This window comes from Garra rufa, chromosome 9 (assembly GCF_049309525.1).
Source record: "Garra rufa chromosome 9, GarRuf1.0, whole genome shotgun sequence".
Lineage (NCBI taxonomy): Eukaryota > Metazoa > Chordata > Actinopteri > Cypriniformes > Cyprinidae > Garra > Garra rufa.
Window position 1 is genome coordinate 27,278,514 of NC_133369.1, and position 19,751 is coordinate 27,298,264.

Consider the following 19,751-nt stretch of genomic DNA (forward strand, 5'->3'; position numbering starts at 1 on the left):
AGCATGTGTACAGACAGATTTTTTCAGCAAAGCTATTATTATGTATTTTTTAACTTTAGACGCCTTAGAAACTAATGTATCAAATCCAATACAGTCTTTAAAGAGTTAAAATTAATTTTAGACTAAAGCATACGACTGACAGTCGTTCTCCTTTGGTGGCCAAGATTTCCTGCCGGGGAAGAGAATTCAAGGATGCTGCAGCTGAGCCATGAATCACATCACATCACTTCCTTTTAGCGCAGCTCACGTCACACTAAAACACACTATCACTAGGGTTACTAATACAATGATGAATGGCTGGAAGTGCTGCCAGTATATGAGATCACACCTAATACCCAGCATTACTCAATGCGTTTCAACCCAGTGTTTTTTACTGGACTAGAGAATCCGTTTACATAAATGAAACACTAAATCAATCCATTTTTATCTTTGCAATGGCAATATAAGTCTGAACAGTTTTGAAACAGAGATTTAGATTTGCTCCCCTGTAAATTCCCTAGATTTAAAAAGAAATGCTTAGTTTTAATGTTGTGGGGAGTTAAAAAAAAAAACACTGTGGAGTCAAGAAGTATATCAAAGTACTTATATTTGAAGTGTAATAAATGCAACATAGTAAATTTCTTTAATACCAGACACATAAATATCTATTCAACACCTGTCAGACCAACACACAACAAGAGAACAAGTTTTTATCTTATGTAACCATTCTGATAAAAATGTTGCCACCCAGTGGCGTATCCTTAAAATATTTGGTACTAAATTTAAAAACGAATTTAATTAACTAAACTGAGTTAAAACTGTATACGTTTTATAAAAAAACCTATATTTTCTCGCCTTTTTATGGCAGCCTGTTAACAAAATAGAACTTAATTGGAGACTTTTGATTTGAAAAATAAAGCTAATTTAACGTACTAAATTGAGTTAATGTTGTAATTAATATATGCTATATAACTATAAAACAAACAAAATGATAAATTAATAATGTTTAAAATAAAAACATTTTGTTTCTTTTTTATTGTAGCTTGTTAAAATCGTTAAAATAGAACACAATACGCGACTTTTAACTTGAAAATCATATCAGTCGCAGTACGCATGTTGTGCCTAGTGTTGCTGCCTGTTGTGTGTCGGAGGATGTCTGACAACGCAGAATCTCCCACAGAAAATCAAAAAGATGAACCTTCGATACAACAGACTGCCACTGAACAATCTGGATTGTCGGATGACAAGAAAAAGAGTATGGTTTTGTTATTATATACATGACCAGAGAAACGGTTATACTTTACTTTCAAAACGCTGCAGCAGTGTTTATTTCGCGGAGTTTATTAGCGAGCTACTTCCGCGATTTTGCGAAGATTGACAGCTGTGCCAACCAATCAAGTTGCCGTCTGTTTATAAGCAGCCACTTGATTTTTGGCCATGACAGGGATTGTGAGAGTTGTAGTTTTGTCATGATTTTAAAGAAAGTTGGGTGTGAACGCCAATGGAATTGAACTCAATGGCCTAAATCATTCTTATAGTGGGACTTACGGTTATATTTTATCGCCTATTAAACCATATGTGATAATATAGTAGCGCTTGTATTATTTTACATTAAATTGCTTCAGTGTGAACCCCTTCGTGGACCCCATGGAAGTATTGTACCATATTATTGTATCTAATGCTTTTATTGCAAAGCCTTTATCATTATGATTGATATACTTGTAATTTTTTAACACACCTGTTTTAAAAGTATATTTAAAAAATGTACTTACAGATAACATGATATTAATTAAATATTAGGCCAGTGTTTTGATGTGTTGACTGGCATACCCAAGTACTTGTAGTCAACAAATTGTCCAAATATGTTGTACATGATTCTATTCTCATCATATATTTCAGTCGATGTGCTGTTAAAGGCGGTCGGGGATACGCCCATCATGAAGACCAAAAAATGGTCCGTGGAAAAAGGAAGGACAGTACAGTCACTCTCTCAGTTCATCTCACGCTTTCTCAAACTGGATTCTAGTGAACAACTGGTATGTTATTCACCTCCATCATGGCACTTTTGCCAGATCACTGTGACAACAACACTAGAATACAACTAGTCATTTTAGCAGCATTATATTTATAATGTGAAAATAACAATTTACTTCTGAATTTCAAATGCTCCAAAAACGAAGGCATTTTGTCAAGTTATATATCTGCTGTGCTTTTTAATAAATCGTTTTTCATTTTAAATTATAATATTAAATACATAAATATAATGTATATGGGTCAAAGATGAGACATCCATTTTAGTGTCTGCATCAAATTAAATGTGCAAAAGTGATTTGATACATAGAAAGCATATTAAATGCAAGTGCAAGTTTCTACTTTGATGTTTCAAATTACTTTTGTGAAAATGTCAATATATAAATGTCAAAATATGGGTGAAATAGTATACCACTGTCATTCAGAGTAACATATATTTACACTCTAAACAATGCTGGGTTAAATACAGTCCACTGCTGGGTGAAGTATGGACAAATTAAATGTTTAACCCAACTCTGAGTAGTTTTATTTAACTTAACTATTCTTTTATTGTTAAGCAAGAAATATAGTAATTTTTAAGCAATAGTTGAGTTAAAACAACCCAGTCGCTGGTTTAGTCCACATTTCACCTAGCGCTGGATTGTTTTTAACCCAGCATTTTTTAGATTTTACGTAAAAATGAAACGGCAAACTGTACTTGTTAAAATATATAAAAGAGACAGTGATCAAACTAGATTTTATTATATGCTGACAAATGGGTAAAACAAAGATTGTTTTTTAAAAGCTGCACTGTAATCCTTCAATATTCTTTTAATGTCATCTAATGATTCTTGATCTAAATATGCCTGACAAGATTTTTTGGTATATAAAATGTTATTGTTACACTGAATGACATTTTAGTTGGTCTCTTCTATAAATCAGGGTAAAAAATGTATGATAGTCATTTTTTGGTCAGAAAAATAAAATTAAACAGGACCAATTTTAATGACCTTTTCATCTTTGACCTGTATATTTTAAATAATTATTACGTAAAACATATTTATAATTATAAGCATTTCATTTTGCAGTAATTATAACGTAAATACGATATAATTATATACATAAATATAATGCATGTAATGTTTTTATAAAAAAAATTGTATTAATGAACTCAAAGTAATATTACTCATGTAGTCAAACAGGGGGAAAAATACTTTATGAGAGATGAACTATTGTTCATCATATATATATATAATTATTATTGCTCTTCTGTACTAAATGCTTTATCATTATCTTTCTGCTCTTCCATCAGTTCATTTATGTCAATCAGTCATTTGCTCCATCGCCAGACCAAGAAGTGGGTGTGCTTTTCGAGGTATGAGTTTTTTTGTTTTGGTTTGTTTTTTTGTTTGTTTTTGCCAAATGTGTCTCTGTGCCATCTGGCTTTGTAAGACAATATAAACTGAAAGTAGAATGAAATCATTTCAAATTGGCATTTTTACAGTAGTGCAGCCACTAACAAATGCTGCTTAGCAAATAGTCATCTTACAGTGATGACTATCTTACAGTCATCTACCTATATGTGATAATTTTTGTTCTGACTTTACCAGTGTAATTTAGAATGGGTATAATAGGTTATTCCATAATAATGCCATTTTAGTTTTCTATGAAGTAATGGTGTGTTTTGTATGAAAGCCCATTTTCGCCAAATAAGAAAAAAATTCATGCCTTAAAGTTGAAATTATGACATAGCTCAAGTATAATTACAAGATAAAAAGCCGAAATTATGACATACCTAAGTCGTAATTATGAAATAAAAAGGCGAAAATTATGACTTAAGTTTGGACAGGGTTTCTGCAGATATGAACAAGTGAAATTTAAGACTTTTTAAGACCTTTTTAATACCACCTTATATGAAATTTAAGACCGAAACCTGTAATGGAAATAGATATTATATTACATGCATACATGTAATATTTAATGTGTTTAATGTAAAAAGTAAACACAATTTCATGGCTGTCATAAATTAAATTTATTACTATATGATATACAGTGAACTTTTCATATCAGCAGATACTATTCCACACAAAATATCCCCATAAAAGTACCACTAGAAATATCTGATGAAAAAAAAAAATCTGAAGCCATATTTTCATCAGTGCTCTATTAGCTTTTACATCTTAAATCTGCATATTTGATTTACCTTTATAAAGGCCTTTTTTTTTACTTTTGAAATGTATGCATTACCTTTGAAATTTATTTTATGAATTTATCAATAAATTCTAAATGGCTGTTAGCAGTGAGATTACATAATTTACACTGCAAAATTAAAAGTGAGATTAATGTTTTAAATACATTTATTGATTTATAAATATATACATTAGAAATGTTGGGTGTGGAGGCATACTTTTAAACACACTAAACTACCAGCAGGTGGCGGTAAGTAACTTCATGAGCGAGTTATTTCAACTGATTCGATCAAAACGCTGAATTATAGCAAAACGTTGCTAGGAGAATGCTTCTGCTAATGTTGCATATTGTCTAATATGTAAGTAACTACTTGACTAACTAATTTTTTATTGAGCTAAAATTATTGTAACATTTGTAATTGTGAGAATTTTCAGCAAAAAGCTCACTTGGTATATTACTGAACTATATCATGTTATAAATAAACTATACATTTGACATTTTTACCTCAGTGTGTTTCTTTAGAGTGCTGTTACATTAATTTGTTTTAAAGTATGTCACAAATAGACCAGAAATACACTATCCATTATCAATTTCTGTTTACGTTGAATGTATTAAAATAGGAATCTTTCTTGCCTTTCGATGCTTCGCTAGTTGTTTTTGTCACTTCAGTTTTAATCAGGCGGTTTGTTCGGTCGGGCAAGTAAAAAAAAAAAAAAAAAACATTTTAAAAGTATTTCGAAGGCTCGCGGTCAGCTAGCTCGACCTATATTTCTTATTATTATTGATAACATTATATACAGAAAAAGGTCGTTTGACCTGTATTCTGCTACTGCGATTCTGAAGACGCAGTAACTTCCACAGAGGGAGAAAAAAATCTAGTTGTTAGCAACTGGCCTTAGCCAAGCCCTATATTCAGTTTTTTCAAGCTAAGTATCGCTAAACTTGCACTTCCCCATAGCTAAAAAGTTAAATCCATTTTACTTCTGCGGTAAAATCCAAGAGAGACTCGCGACAATAACAGAAAGCTGATTGGCTATTGCATGCTGGTCTCATTTGTAGTTTAAATACAGCAAATTATATTTGGAATTGTGAAATAAAGAACTACAACACCACGGAAACAACAAAAAGAGAATTTAAATGAGCATTAGAGGTAGCGTTACATGGACATCGGAAAAATAAGACCTGTGTAAAATTATTTAAGACCTAGAACAGCGAATTTAAGACTTTTTAAGGCCTAAAATTTTGATTTTTAAATTTTAGACTTTTTAAGACTTTTTAAGACCCCGCGGAAACCCTGTTGGAGGACCAAGTTCTATACCAAGCCTATACCATTTACAAACAAGCAGAATATACCCCAGAACTCGCTGAGTTGCACAATAAGCGATTTCTTGGAGTAGAACATGGCTTAATGGAAGTTTATTATGAAATTAAAAAAGACCAAATCTGGGATATAGTTTATTAATATATATGTACATGCAAGCAGATGTGGCCAAAATATGAATGCAACACACGTAAAGTCTCACGTGAAGCGTTTATTCTTTATAACAGTTTTCTATGAAAGAAAAGCGCTTAAATTCAGCACATTGCGTTCATAGTTCGGGTTCACCCACTTGCCTATACACATAGTTTATATTTTTAATAATCTGAATACTAGATGTGATTTTTTTATATCACTGTCTCCTTTCACTACCCCAAGAAAATGCTTAACTTGCAACTTTGTAAAGTCATAATAATTTTATATCTCGTAATTATGACTTAATTAACTTAAAATTTTAAGAATTTTATCTCGTAATTATGACTTGGGTATTTATGACTTTTAAAGTCATAATTTCGATTTATGTCAATTTCGACTTCATCTCGTAATTATTACTTAAGTAACTCATAATTTTGACTGTTTATCTCGTAATTATGACTTAGGTATGTAATTTCAATTTATCTTGTAATTATGACTTTTAAAGTCGATTTTGACTTTCTATCTCATAATTATGACTTTTAACGTCATAATTTTGACTTTTTATTTCATAATTGACTTTTAAAGTTGTAATTTCCATTTAAGTCATAATTTATCTCATACTTATTTATTTCGACTTAATTCATAATATAGACTTATCTTATCTCATAATTATGACTTTAGTAACTCATAATTTCGACTTTTAAAGTCATCATTTCGTCTTTTTATCTCATAATTACAATTTAGGTATGTCACAATTTCGAGTTTTATCTCATAATCACAACTTTTAAAGTTATAATTTCAATTTAAGTCATAATTTTGACTTTTTATCTTGTAGTTATGACTTAAGTAACTCATAATTTAAATTTATCTCGTAATTATGACTTCTAAAGTCAATTTCGACTTTCTATCCCATAATTTCTACTTTTTTATGACTTAGGTGTGTCATAATTTCGACTATATCTTGTAATTACAACTTTTAAAGTTATCATTTAGATTTTTAAATCTTGTAGTTATGACTTGGGTATGTCATAATTTATTTATTTTTTTTCTCGTAATTACGATTTAGGTAAATCGAAATTTGACTTTAAAAATCATAATTTTGACTTTTTATCTCATAATCACGACTTTTAAAGTTATAATTTTGATCTTTTTATCTCATAATTGACTTTCAAAGTCATAATTTCGATTTAAGTCAGAATTTTTACTTATCTTGTAATTATGACTTAAGTAACTCATAATTTCAACTGTTTATCTCGTAATTACGATTTAGGTATGTCATAATTTAAATTTATATTGTAATTATGACTTTTAAAGTCAATTTCGACTTTCTATCTCATAATTATGACTTTTAACGTCATAATTTCGAATTTTTAATATTGTGATTATGACTTAAGTGTGTCATAATTTCGACTATATCTCATGATTATAACTTTTACCCCCAGTTTCACAGACATGGTTTAAGCCTAGTCCTAGACTAAAATGTAAGTCTGAGCTGTTTCAACTGAAACAAAATTGCACTGATTGATCTTAAAATATATCAGTGCCTTTGTTTTGTCTCAAGATTTACACCAGTAATGTTTTTTTCTAAGCATGTTTATAAAAATTACTTAAATGTCCTAATTGAACTATGGCCTAATCCTGGCTTAGTCCAAGCCCTGTCTGTGAAACCAGGCCTTAAAGTCATAATTTCTTTTTATCTAGTAATTACGATTTTACGTATGTCATGATTTAAACTTTTTATCTCGTTATTATGACTTTTAAAGTCAGTTTCGACTTTTTATCTAAAAATTATGACTTTTAAAGTCAATTTCGACTTTTTATCTAAAAATTATGACTTCTAAAGTTAAAATTTAGATTTTTTTTGTAATCTCATAATTATAACTTTTAAAGTCATAATTTCGACTTTTTAAGGCATACATTTTTTCTTACATGGCGGAAATGGGCTTCTATAGTTTTGATTATTAACTCAGTAAACCTTGTTTTTCTGCTCTGCTCTACAGTGTTTTGGAAGTGATGGTAAACTAGTTCTCCATTACTGCAAGTCCCAGGCCTGGGGATGATCATGCAACTTCTTTTTCTCCCCCTTTCTCCCTTTCATTTATACACCTGTACACATACAGTATCAAAAACATAACTCACACATCATGATTGTTTTTATAACTTATTGGCTTTTCATGTGTTGTTTTTGTAAATAATAAAATGTAAATAATATTGGAAAACAATGTAATATCTCATGGGACTTTTTATTGTAAGTGGAGTAAAGATGGAAGTAATCACCAAATACCAAATAGCTTTAGCAACAAATTCAGAGGGATGTTTTTCATATTTAAGCTCATGTTGAAGTGATTTACAGGAACAAGGACAATATGTGATTCTCAGGAGTACAGAGATTACTTTTCACAGGAGGGGTGGGTAATGTCCCAGGACAGTCACATGTAAGGGGTGGTCGAGACGTACATGGGTGTGAAGAATAGGTGGGACAGAGGGTTGTTTAAAAGGACACGGTGGAGCAATGTAAAAGAAGACAGGATAGAAGATGGGGATGGCGCTAACAGATGGACTGAAGAAGGATTATGGATGCTCTTGGTAGAGTGTGACACCAATTTCCAAGGAAAGGCAGGAAAAGGAGGAGATTTGGGCAGGCTTGTACCAAAAAAGGGGGAAAAGCAGAAATAATCGCAAAAGGATAAGGAGGGAAACTGCATGCTGAATCAAAGAGACGAAGACCTTCTGTGTTTAACAACTGCACAGAAGGTGGAAAAAGATCAAAATTAATGGATCGAAATAGGGAGAAATTATTACGATGGACATGATGTAAGAAGATTAATGTGCACAGGTAAAAATGAGCTTTTTTTAATGCAGAATAATTGTTGGTTTTCTTGTAAATCATCACTAAATTTCATTCTCAAGTCTGCATATTTAATAATGTAAGACGTAAAAGGTATTGCTTTCAGATCATGATGCAATTCAAAGGAAAAACATTTGGCACTACTCTTAAATGAAGAAGATTTGTTCTCATTAGCAGACATTTTGTCTTTCATATTGCTTACAAACACATTTATTTGAAATAGACTGGATTGGAAATGTGCTGATGTTGTCTTAAAAAGCTATTTCCAATTGATCTAACCCTTTCAGAATGAATTTTGTTGATGTAACCTACAGTAACATAGTCAGGTTTATTCTGATATATTCCTATATATTTTTTTATTACATGTTAATAAAACTCCATATTTTATGTAAAGGGTAAATCTATAGGTATCCTTAAAAGAGTTAAGAAAAAACAACATGCACACCTACAAAGCCCAAACAGATTAAAACAGATTATTAGAGGATTACAAGTAAAGTTAGACTTAAAGCGAGAGCTTAACTAATAATTTCATCACGTAACTTCAAACGTAATCCTTCGAATTCCCTCTTTTTCCTTTTCTCATTTTTAATCCCATTCAGGGCTGTACTGGATGATGCACTAGGGCAAATAAATAATAGTTTCATATCATTTATTTAGCGTTATGTAAACATGTTTTTTTAGCTCTAGATTATACCGTTTTGCTCAGAAGTTTACACACCCCTTGCAGAATATGCAAGATATTAATCATTTTAGCAAAATAAGGGATCATAAAAATTGCATGTTGTTTTTTATTTTAGTATTGGCCGGAATAAGCAGTTTAACATAACAGACGTTTGTCCTGAGCTGTTTTTTAAAATCCTGCACTCTTTGGTTTTCTAGCATCTTCTGCAAATTTAAACCTGTTCCAACAGTGACTGTATGATCATTTTTTTGATATATAAATGTGGTTGTAAGCTTATTGAATTGGTTGATTGGGGCTAAACGTATTTTGTGTTCTTGGAAACATGTAAGTTATATAGCTTTTGAAGGGCAGTAACAAATATGTACTAAATACTAAATATAATTAAAAAAAGGTCTTTAAACAAAACAAGAAAAAGAAAATCATCCTATTCAAAAGTTTACATCCCCAGCATTTAATGCAGTGTTTTCATCAATGTTTTCACCTTTTGTAGTAGTTATATTTACAGTCAAACCCAAATTTATTCAGAAACCTTAGACATTTCTCACATTATCACAGTTTATTTGCTGTGGTTTAGAAAATGGTAAAGTTAAACTGTCAGAACAAATTAATCTTAATAATCACAAATGAATTACAGTCGAACCAAAATTTATTAAGACACCTTCAAAATTGCTCACATTGTCATAGTTTATTCACTATAGTTTAGAAAACTGTAATAAAATATGACAAGAACTCAAGAGTTAAACTGTGTCAGAACAAATTCATCTTGATAATCACAAATGAATTACAAGCAAACTAAAATGTATTCAGACACCTTCAAATTTTCTCACATTGTTACAGTTTATTCACTATAGTTTAGAAAATGTGACAAGAACTCAAAAGTTTATCTGTGTCAGAACAAAACTTTATAAATGTCAGACAACTTTGATAGAAAGGTATGTAACAAAACATGGTCAGGTCAAAGGGCCAAATAAAATTTTTGGTCCCAATTTTTTTTTTTTTTTTTTTTTTTTTTTTTTTTTTTTTTTTTTTACAATTTTACTGGTATGAAGATTTTTTGGGGGGTATAATGGGGTCACAGTTTACCTTATTTTGCTATCCTCACTTACATAAATGAACTATAGTGTTCTGTGGCCACTAGTAAAACAATATTAAAAATGATATCTGGTGTCTGAATAATTTTTGGTTTGACTGTAATTTCCTTAACTGTCTTCACTGTGAAAAAAACGGATCTCAAAATCATGCAGTCACTGTTGGAAAGCATTAAAATATGCAGAAGATGCTAGAAGACCAAAGAATGTTCAGGACCTGAAGGATTTTTTCTGTAAAACTGCAGGCAGTTTAACTGCTCTGGACAAACAAGGGACTCATGAACATCTATCTCATAACATACAAACTTGATCCATGTAATAACACACATTATTAAGATTCAGAAAAATTTTAGCAAAGGGTATGTAAACTTGTGAGTGGAACCGAATATGATTGATATGAGAAGAAGCAATGGCAAAGTAACGCTCCTTAGTTTAATCTGATTTAAGTAAAGGAAGTTTTGGGAATTTATTAACCTCTGATTTGCCAAATATGAAGTAATCTATTAAGATTAAGTGTTGATTTCTATTACAGCTTAAGTAAGTGATATCATATAAAAATATATAAAACAAAAAATCATATAGACTATTAAAATAATAATCCATAACATGATATACTAGTGCCAGGAAGCATTGACATAAAAGTACAGTGCTAGGATGTGTCTTTGTGGTTAATGTGATATGTCTTTTAGAACTCTTCAAGGATATTTTTATTTTCTATAAGTTTCTATAAATAATAAACATCTTCCCAGAACAAAGTGTAATGTATAAGCCAGTGACATATGTTGTTCTTTCCTCTCTTACTAAGGTTCTTCCCTGATCTGACCCTCTCCTTTAATAAATCCACATCTTCATTTATCCTACCATCTGTCACAGGGATCTCTTACTCATTTCTGCTTTATATAATTTTCTCATTTTCATTCTCATCCCTAAAGACTTCTTGTGCTTGGTTAGTGATCCCTGTTTGCCCTTTATAAAACCAGCTCTGCCTTCCCTTTGGGTAGCATGTTGGACCACATGTCCAGGCGTTCTCGCTCCCTGCTTTCTCTTCTCCTGACCTCCCTTGCCCTTGCTTTATCTGTGCTGGCTTTCTGTACGTCTTACTGGTGTGAAGGAACACACAAGGTGGTCAAACCTCTCTGCCTGTCACCTGTCAAGATGAAGAACTGCGGCCAGAACAACAGTGAACCTTACACTACAGGTACGATGTAGTCTGTAGGTTTGATATTACCCGTGTGATAAATCACAGTCATGCTGATATTAAGACAGATGCCGTGACAAGTATGACATTAAAGGAGTAACGTTAATTCACCCAATAATTAAAATTTGCTGAGATTGTACTCTCCCACATCTTTGCCCCCAAATTGATTTCCAGGGACATTTTTTTTACCTTCATGAAGACATATTATTATAAAAACCATACTATGCTGTCTTTAATGTCAAATAGGCCTACATAAATGTACCCAATTACTTTAAACAATATTTTAAACTGTTTAAAATTGTATCTCAAGTATACATGTAAAAAACAGGAGCTCACAGGGCTACAATATTATGACAAAAATCATTATTATAGATTATTGCATTGCTCTTTATATTGTAATAATGATTATTAATATCGATATAGAAAAACGTGTTTGTTTCGTTTTAAGCACATCACATTCTGGCTTCACAGAAGGTCCACGATGTTAGCCAGGTCTAGCACAAGTAATGCCAAAACTTCCGTTATAATGAAGCTACGATATTATTATTATTTTATTTACCTCATATCTGCACTGTGTTGTTTACGATGAGGGAATTCGCGAGCATGCGCACTCATCAACAGCTCCGTTTACAGCGCTGACTCCTCTGATTGGCCAATGCATTCCGAAGTTCAACAGAAACGCCTTTGATTGGTTATGAGGCTCAGCGCTACACAAAACAGTGCGTAAAAGCAATTTGATGCAGTGTGAGTGAGTGTAATTCCGTGAATTGACTTTTCATTCATTTTCACATTTAATTTTAAACGCGATAGCCGTGATACATTGTTTAACTGTGCAGGGACTTTTTTTGCCTCTTTGTCTTGAATTTATGAGGCATTTTTTTGCCACAAGCCCTTGTTAATGTTAAGAAATTGTGAACTATTTGTTTATGGATTGAGTAACTTATATTTTAGAGACAATATTGTCAGGCTAACAACCTGCCAACTAAATGAAAGCACACTTAATCTTTGCACTTTTGGAGCAGCACTACTAATGCTACTAATAATACAAACAGGTTACTGTCAGACTAATTAGTTGTCCTCTTTTCTCTTCAGAAAACCCCACCCCAGATCCACGGAACCCGTTACCTACATTATCACCAAAGCGAAGAGAGGAACTTGCCAGAATTCGACAAAGACAATTGGCCAACGCAGTGCACTACATTTGGGAGACGGGAGAAGACAAGTATACCTTCAGATATTTCCACACAGGATTTTGGGAGTCCTGTGAAAAACATGCTGATGGTAAGAAAACCTCTCATCAAGAGACATCAAAGGGATAGCTCACACAAAATTTAAAATCTGTCACCTTGAATAATCTACTCACCTTCCTGTCCTTTCCAACCTATCATGTTCTTTATATCCAAGAACCACAAAAGGAGATGTTAGGCTGGACTTCCATGATGCTCTTTCCCATATATTGAAACTGAAAGTTGTCCATTTTCATTCCACCAAGATCACCAAATTAATTTTCAAATTAAATCAAACTACTCACACTAAAACAAGTCAAGGTCTACTTTCCTGCAGAGTTTAGCTCTACTCTTAATCAAACTCACCAGCATGTAACTTTCTAGTAATCCTGAAGATCTTAATTAGCTTGTTTAATCGTGTTTGATTGGAAATGGAGCTAAACTCTGCAGGAACATGGACCTTCAAGGCCAGAGTTGAGAACCGTTGCATTAAACAATTACACTGATTATTTATGATGTCAGAACTGTATATTGATACACTGTATTTGAATATGCAAATGAGCACAAGGTTTCAGAAATGCAGATGATTAAAAAACTATTTAATATTTGGTCTTTTCCTTTCACAGATCTATCAAAAATCTTTAGAGGACTTGGTATATAGTGCACAAGTTTTATGTATCACTTGTATGGAGCTTTTGTCATTGTAATTGACAGTCCCTGCTCACCTTCACAATTTCATGGAAAAAAGCTGCATGAACATTCTGTCAAATTTCTCCTTTTGTATTTCTTGGAAGAAAGAAAGTCATACAAGTTTAAGCCAATATGATGGTAAACTACACAAATTTAACATTTCAATGAACTGTTCCTGCCATTTTCATTAACTAGTTTTTACTAGGGATGCTATTTGGCCAATAATGGCTTTAAATGTAAATATCGGCACAATATAAAAAAAGATGCCGATATGTCTTGTCCGTAGGAGGAGGCGCTGTTGGCCTACTTCTAATAAAGTTAAAGTAAAATACACAAATAACATTTAGACTGCTTCTCTGATTAAATAAAGCAGTAATTTATGAAATACAATCATGAGTATGTTTTGGTTTAAAGGTCAGAAGCTATAGCTATAGCTAAATCACAAACATGACACTTGTACATTAAATAATTTTATATATTCTGATTTATTCATTAATGTGTTACATGATATTTTTTTAAACAAATTATGAGTTCTAAAAGATTTGCTTTAGACCATCTACAAATGTTAATTCTTAAAAAAAAATGTTAAGGTTACCACTGCATTTTTTCAAAGAAAATCGGCATATTGGATATCGACAAAAATCCAATATCGTGCATCCCTAGTTTTTACAATCATTTTGGCTCTGATTTTAGAACCTTGGTGTCATTTTTCTAAAGGTAGACAAAAACATCATTACTTGTAACACACTGTCCAGTGTTCAAAACAAATCATTGTACATTCATATCTTTAAAGAAGCCTTCCACTTGCAGAATCATTGGTTGAAATAACTTTAGGTCACTGTGCATGGGGCCCGGGCTACAAGCCACGCTCCGTGCTACGACGAGGTGGTCCCAGGAGGTGGTCTGTACTCTGTTAGTGGCCTATTACAGTGCCCGAATGGGATGATAGACTCTATGTGGGCATCCGAAGGGAGCATGGCACTGGTCCAAGACAGGGATGTGCCCACCCTGGTACTGGTTGGAGGATGCGGACAGGATTCGTGTGAGGACTGCGAGAGAGAGATGGATGAGATGAAGGAGGCCATGAACAGAATAGATTCTCCTTGTTAATCGAGGATGATGTGAAGAATGATGAAGTATTACATTCATAGAAAATGTAGTCCAGTTGGTAATTAGTGTCACTGGATCGTATTATCTTGAAAGGTTTCTGATCAGAACATGAAATATTGTTTGTCAGTTTGAAAATTCTGTCATCATTTACTCACACTCCACTTATTCCAAACCTCTGTGAGTTTCTTTCTTCTGTTGAACACACAAGAAGATATTTTGAAGAAAGTTGGTAACCAAACAGTTGATGTAGCCATCAACGTCCATCGTATGGTTTTTTACATACTATGGAAGTCAATGGCCACTGTCAGCTGTCAAAATATCTTTGTTTGTTAAACTATCCCTTTAAGAGTAACACAAGTTATTTTTCACTTTGAGCAGTTTTTGTAAATTGACATTTATGACCCTGGACCATAAAACAAATCAAATTTTTTAAATTGATGTTTTATACATCATCTGAAAGCTGAATAAATAAGCTTTCCATTGATGTATTTGTTAGGATAGGACAGTATTTGCCTGAGATACAACAATTTGAAAATCTGAAATATGAGGGTTAAAAAAAACCTAAATACTAAGAAAATCACTTTTAAAGTTGTCCAAATGAAGTTCTTAGCAAAGCAAAGTTTTGATATATTTATGGTAGGAAATTTATAAAATATCTTCATGGAATATGATCTTTACTTAAAGAAGTTGTTCACTTCCAGAACAAAACTTTCTTCAGTCATAAAGAAATTGTGTTTTTTGCGGAAAATATTTCAAGATTTATGGTGCCCTGAGTTTGAACTTCCAAAATGCAGTTTAAATGCGGCTTCAAATGATCCGGAATGCAGTTGTAAATGATCCCAGCTGAGCCGAGGTCTTATCTAGCGAAACGATCGGTTATTTATTTATTTTTTATTACAATTGATATACTTTTTAACCTCAAACGCTCATCTTGTCTTGCTCTGCCTGAACTTTTTTTTTTTCCGGTTCAAGACAGTTAGGGTATGTCAAAAAACTCCCATCTCATTTTCACCCTCAACTTCAAAATCGTCCTACATCGCTGTTTTACCTTTTTTGTTAAGAGTGTTTGATCTTCTTTGCATGTTCACTTTGCAAACACTGGGATCTGTACTTCTGCAGAGATGTAGGATGATTTTGAAATGATTTTTGAAGTTGAGGGAGAAAATAAAATAGGAGTTTTCCGACATACCCTTACTGTCTTGAACCAGAATAAACAGAGTTCAGGCAGAGCAAGACAAGACGAGTGTTTGTGGTTAAAAAGTATATAAATTGTAATTTAAAAAATAAATAAATAACCAATCATTTTGCTAGACAAGACCATTCTTCCTCGACTGGGATTGTTTATAACTGCATTTTGGATTGTTTAAAGCCGCATTTAAACTGCATTTTGGAAGTTCAAACTCGAGGCACCATAGAAGTCCATTATGCATGCAGCTGAAATATTTTTCTCAAAAAACATAACTTCTTTACGACTGAAGAACGAAAGACATGAACATCTATTGGAAGTTTTGGAAGTTCAAACTCGGGGGCACCATAGAAGTCCACTATGTGGAGAAAAATCCTGACATGTTTTCCTCAAAAAACACAATTTTTTTATGACTGAAGAAAGAAAGACATAAACATCTTGGATGACAAGGGGGTGAGTACATTATCTGTACATTCTGAAAGTGAACTTCTTTAATATCCTAATGATTTTTGGCATAAAGGAAAATTGTCTAATTTTGACCTATGCATTGCATTTGTGGCTAATGCGACAAATATACCTGTGCTACTTAAGACTGATTTTGAACTGAACTTAGGTTTACAGTGCCCTCCACTAATATTGGCACCCTTAGTAAATATAAGCAAAGGTGACTGTGAAAATAAATCTGCATTGTTTATCCTTTAGATCTTTCATTTGAAAATTCACAAAATTCAAACCTTTCATTGAAGTAAAATGATGGAAAATGGGGGGGGGATCTAATTATAAAATAAATGTTTTTCTCTAGTTGAAGTTGGCCACAATTATTGGCACCCCTAGAAATTTGTCTAAGTAAAATATCTCTAAAGTATATTCCCATTAATATTACAATTTTTTAGCACACCAGGGTGGCTAGGAGTATAAAATTGAAATATTTTTCTGCCGGAGGTCCTGGACATCCTGTTTAGATACATGGCATCATGGATTCTATCAAATACCAGCAGATAAAAATCAAAACCTGACTGCCTCTGTTAGAAATCTTATAATGGGCCATGGATGCATTTTCCAGTAGGACGATGATCCAAAACAAACATCAAAATCAACACAAAATTGTGTCACTGAGCACAGAATGAAGCTTCTACCATGGCCGTCCCAGTTCCCTGACCTGAACCCTGTATAGAAACTGAAGAGAAGTAGCACCAACATGAAGCTGGGAAGAGAGAGATTCTGGAGAATCTAGAGAGATTCTGTTTGAAGGAATGGCCTCTGATCTCTTGTCAGGTCATCTTGTCTCACATCCACCTTTGCTTTGTGTATTGAATCTACTCAATTGAAGAAGGTGTTAAGAGTTTTGAAAAATATGCATTTTGATTAGTTGTGGCTAGAATCTTGAAAATTACATCGAAGTTCTGATATTAGTGCCAAAGTGATTGTAAAAACAGTAATTGTATTACAGTCGACATATAGTGCCGTTGCACTACGGATGCCCCAAGCTCAAATCTTGGCTAGAGGACCTTTCCTGATCCCACCACTGTCTCTCTCTCCAACTTCGCTTCCTGTCAGCTCTACGCAAAAATGCCCAAAAATAAATCTAAAAAAAAAAAAAAAAACACAGACAAACAAACATTTCATTTAATTTAGCTTTATATACGATTGATCTATCAAATAGTCATATTTTAAGTGTATCAGACATTGGATTCCAATGGTGTTCTTGTTCATTTTGCTATATTACAGGAGAACGATGTCGCCGGTTCGTGGATCTTACTCCTGGAGAGACTCATGGTGAGAGTCCTGTGTGTGTGTGTGTGTGTGTGTGTGTGTGCGTGCATTAAAATGAGCTCTGCAGAATGATATAACCAATGTTTGTAGGTGTATCTCTACCTTAAAGTCTTTCTGTATTTGTACAGTATGTGCTTATATAAGTGAACTGCGTGCATGTGCTCCTCTCTGCCTGCTGCAGGTGTCCTGTGGTTGTCAATGATTGCTGAGTTCATGTACATCAGTTTGTTGGGCATGGGCTTTCTACTCATGTGGGTGGAAGTGCTGTGTGCTCATAAAGAAATGCATGCACTCAAAATCAATGCGTTCGCAGCCATATGTACAGTGCTCTCAGGTAAGACAGTGGTCCTTAGTTCTCTCTTGTGGTACATTTTGGTATTGCGGTCTTTGTTAATTATTGGTAACCTATTATATTTTGGTTTCCCCCTACTTTTTTTCTTTCAGGACTGTTAGGGATGGTGGCTCATATGATGTACACAACTGTATTTCAGCTAACTGTGATTGTGGGACCCAAAGACTGGAGACCTCAGACGTGGGACTACGGCTGGTCATTTGCGTAAGTACATGTTTACATGTTTCAATATATCTTCCATGTTTATGTATAGTAAAGTTCGGCTTGATTGTAATTGGATTAAAGAACTTTATAGATAATTATAGAAATGTTAATAAACACTAATTTTCCTTTCCTGTACATGGTTGTTTCACTCATTTCCCGACTCCAAGGCTGGCATGGGTGTCTTTTAGCTGCTGCATGGGTGCTGCAGTTATGACCCTTAATTCTTACACAAAAACAGTCATTGAGTTACGTCACCGCCAGAGGCTTCGCTTAGAGGAGGCCCGGGCTACAAGCCACGCTCCGTCCTACGACGAGGTGGTCCCAGGAGGTGGTCTGTACTCTGTTAGTGGCCTATTACAGTGCCCGAATGGGATGATAGACTCTATGTGGGCATCCGAAGGGAGCATGGGACTGGTCCAAGACAGGGATGTGCCCACCCTGGTACTGGTTGGAGGATGCGGACAGGATTCGTGTGAGGACTGCGAGAGAGAGATGGATGAGATGAAGGAGGCCATGAACGGAATAGATTCTCCTTGTTAATCGAGGATGATGTGAGTTGAAGGGATAGTTGACTCATAAATGAAATTTTGTCATTGTTTAGTTCCCATCATGTTATTTCAAACCTGTATGACTTTCTTTCATCTGTGGATCTTAAAAGAAAACAACTTTAAGAATGTTGCTAATCAAACACATTTGGTTACCACCCAGTAGATGGAAAAGAAAACAAACCTTATAATATCTTTAATGTTCCACAAAAGAAAGAAAGTCATACAGATTTGGAATGACCTGAGAGTGGGGTAAATGATGACAGTTTTTTAATTTTTGGGTGGAATATCCCTTTAATTAGTTTTTACAACAAAGGCCTTGTATGTTTTGTTTGCCTGATTAACAGACTAGCAAAAACTGTCTCTACAGATGATTTTTTTCTGATATGTCTGTGGCTGAAATTCAGTCAGTATGAGATACTGTTATGTAGACACACAGTACGTTTGAGGAAAGTGTCACCTGCTGTGTGTGAGTGGATTACCAAGTGTGAGGATTCTGGGAAATTTTATTTATATACTGATAGGTATGAGACTTTTGAGTGGATTACACTGATATTTTGTCAGATCACAAAGCCTGTATTATTTTCATGTTATATTGTAATTCCTAACCAGGAAGGTTTTCTGTTTTATCTCAGATTTTCTGCTGTATCGTATTAATAAATACTAAACAAATTAATAAACAAGAATGTAAAACTGTAAAAAAGTATTTTATTAAAAAGCTGTAAACTATTTACATGCTATTTGCGATTTAATCTTAATATTTATCTAATGTGAAAATAAAAATCTGGTACCTTATCTGGTGTACAGACTTGTTAAAAAACATAATTTTTATCTTCTGTTCTTGCAATATGTTCACGTTAGGTAATAGACTTTATTATCTGTAATACTAACAAAGACACAAATGCATGAAATATCTGCTAAATGTGGAATGGTTGCAACTATCAAATGATATGATTATTTGTGTAATGGGGCTTTCACTCATCTCTGAGATTGCTGGATAACTTACATTGGTGTCACTTTACAGTGCCTTGTGAAAGTATTCATACCCCTTCACATTTTGTTATGTTGCTGCCTTATGTTATACTGCTTTAAATCACTTTTTTCGCACATCAATCTACACTCCGCAAAAAAAAAAAAAAAACAACTTTTTTTTAACATCTTTCTAAAAAATAAACAGCGTAAATGATTATATTGCATAAGTAACCGGGACAGTTGAA

The 19,751-nt window shown here is 33.3% G+C and overlaps 2 protein-coding genes across 2 annotated transcripts; both read left to right on the forward strand.

The window, feature by feature from the left end:
• Positions 1 to 1,105: 1,105 nt before the first annotated feature.
• atg12 (ATG12 autophagy related 12 homolog (S. cerevisiae)) lies at positions 1,106 to 7,854 on the forward strand. The gene is made up of 4 exons (XM_073847952.1): positions 1,106 to 1,234; positions 1,879 to 2,015; positions 3,302 to 3,364; positions 7,633 to 7,854. Exons 1-4 carry the CDS (start codon positions 1,132 to 1,134, stop codon positions 7,690 to 7,692), a joined length of 363 nt encoding a protein of 120 aa, XP_073704053.1. The 5' UTR covers positions 1,106 to 1,131; the 3' UTR covers positions 7,693 to 7,854.
• A 258-nt stretch (positions 7,855 to 8,112) lies between these two features.
• LOC141342560 (germ cell-specific gene 1-like protein) lies at positions 8,113 to 19,263 on the forward strand. The gene is made up of 7 exons (XM_073847032.1): positions 8,113 to 8,468; positions 11,056 to 11,448; positions 12,541 to 12,729; positions 17,389 to 17,436; positions 17,615 to 17,767; positions 17,878 to 17,989; positions 18,157 to 19,263. Exons 2-7 carry the CDS (start codon positions 11,253 to 11,255, stop codon positions 18,527 to 18,529), a joined length of 1,071 nt encoding a protein of 356 aa, XP_073703133.1. The 5' UTR covers positions 8,113 to 8,468; positions 11,056 to 11,252; the 3' UTR covers positions 18,530 to 19,263.
• The last annotated feature ends 488 nt before the right edge of the window (positions 19,264 to 19,751 follow it).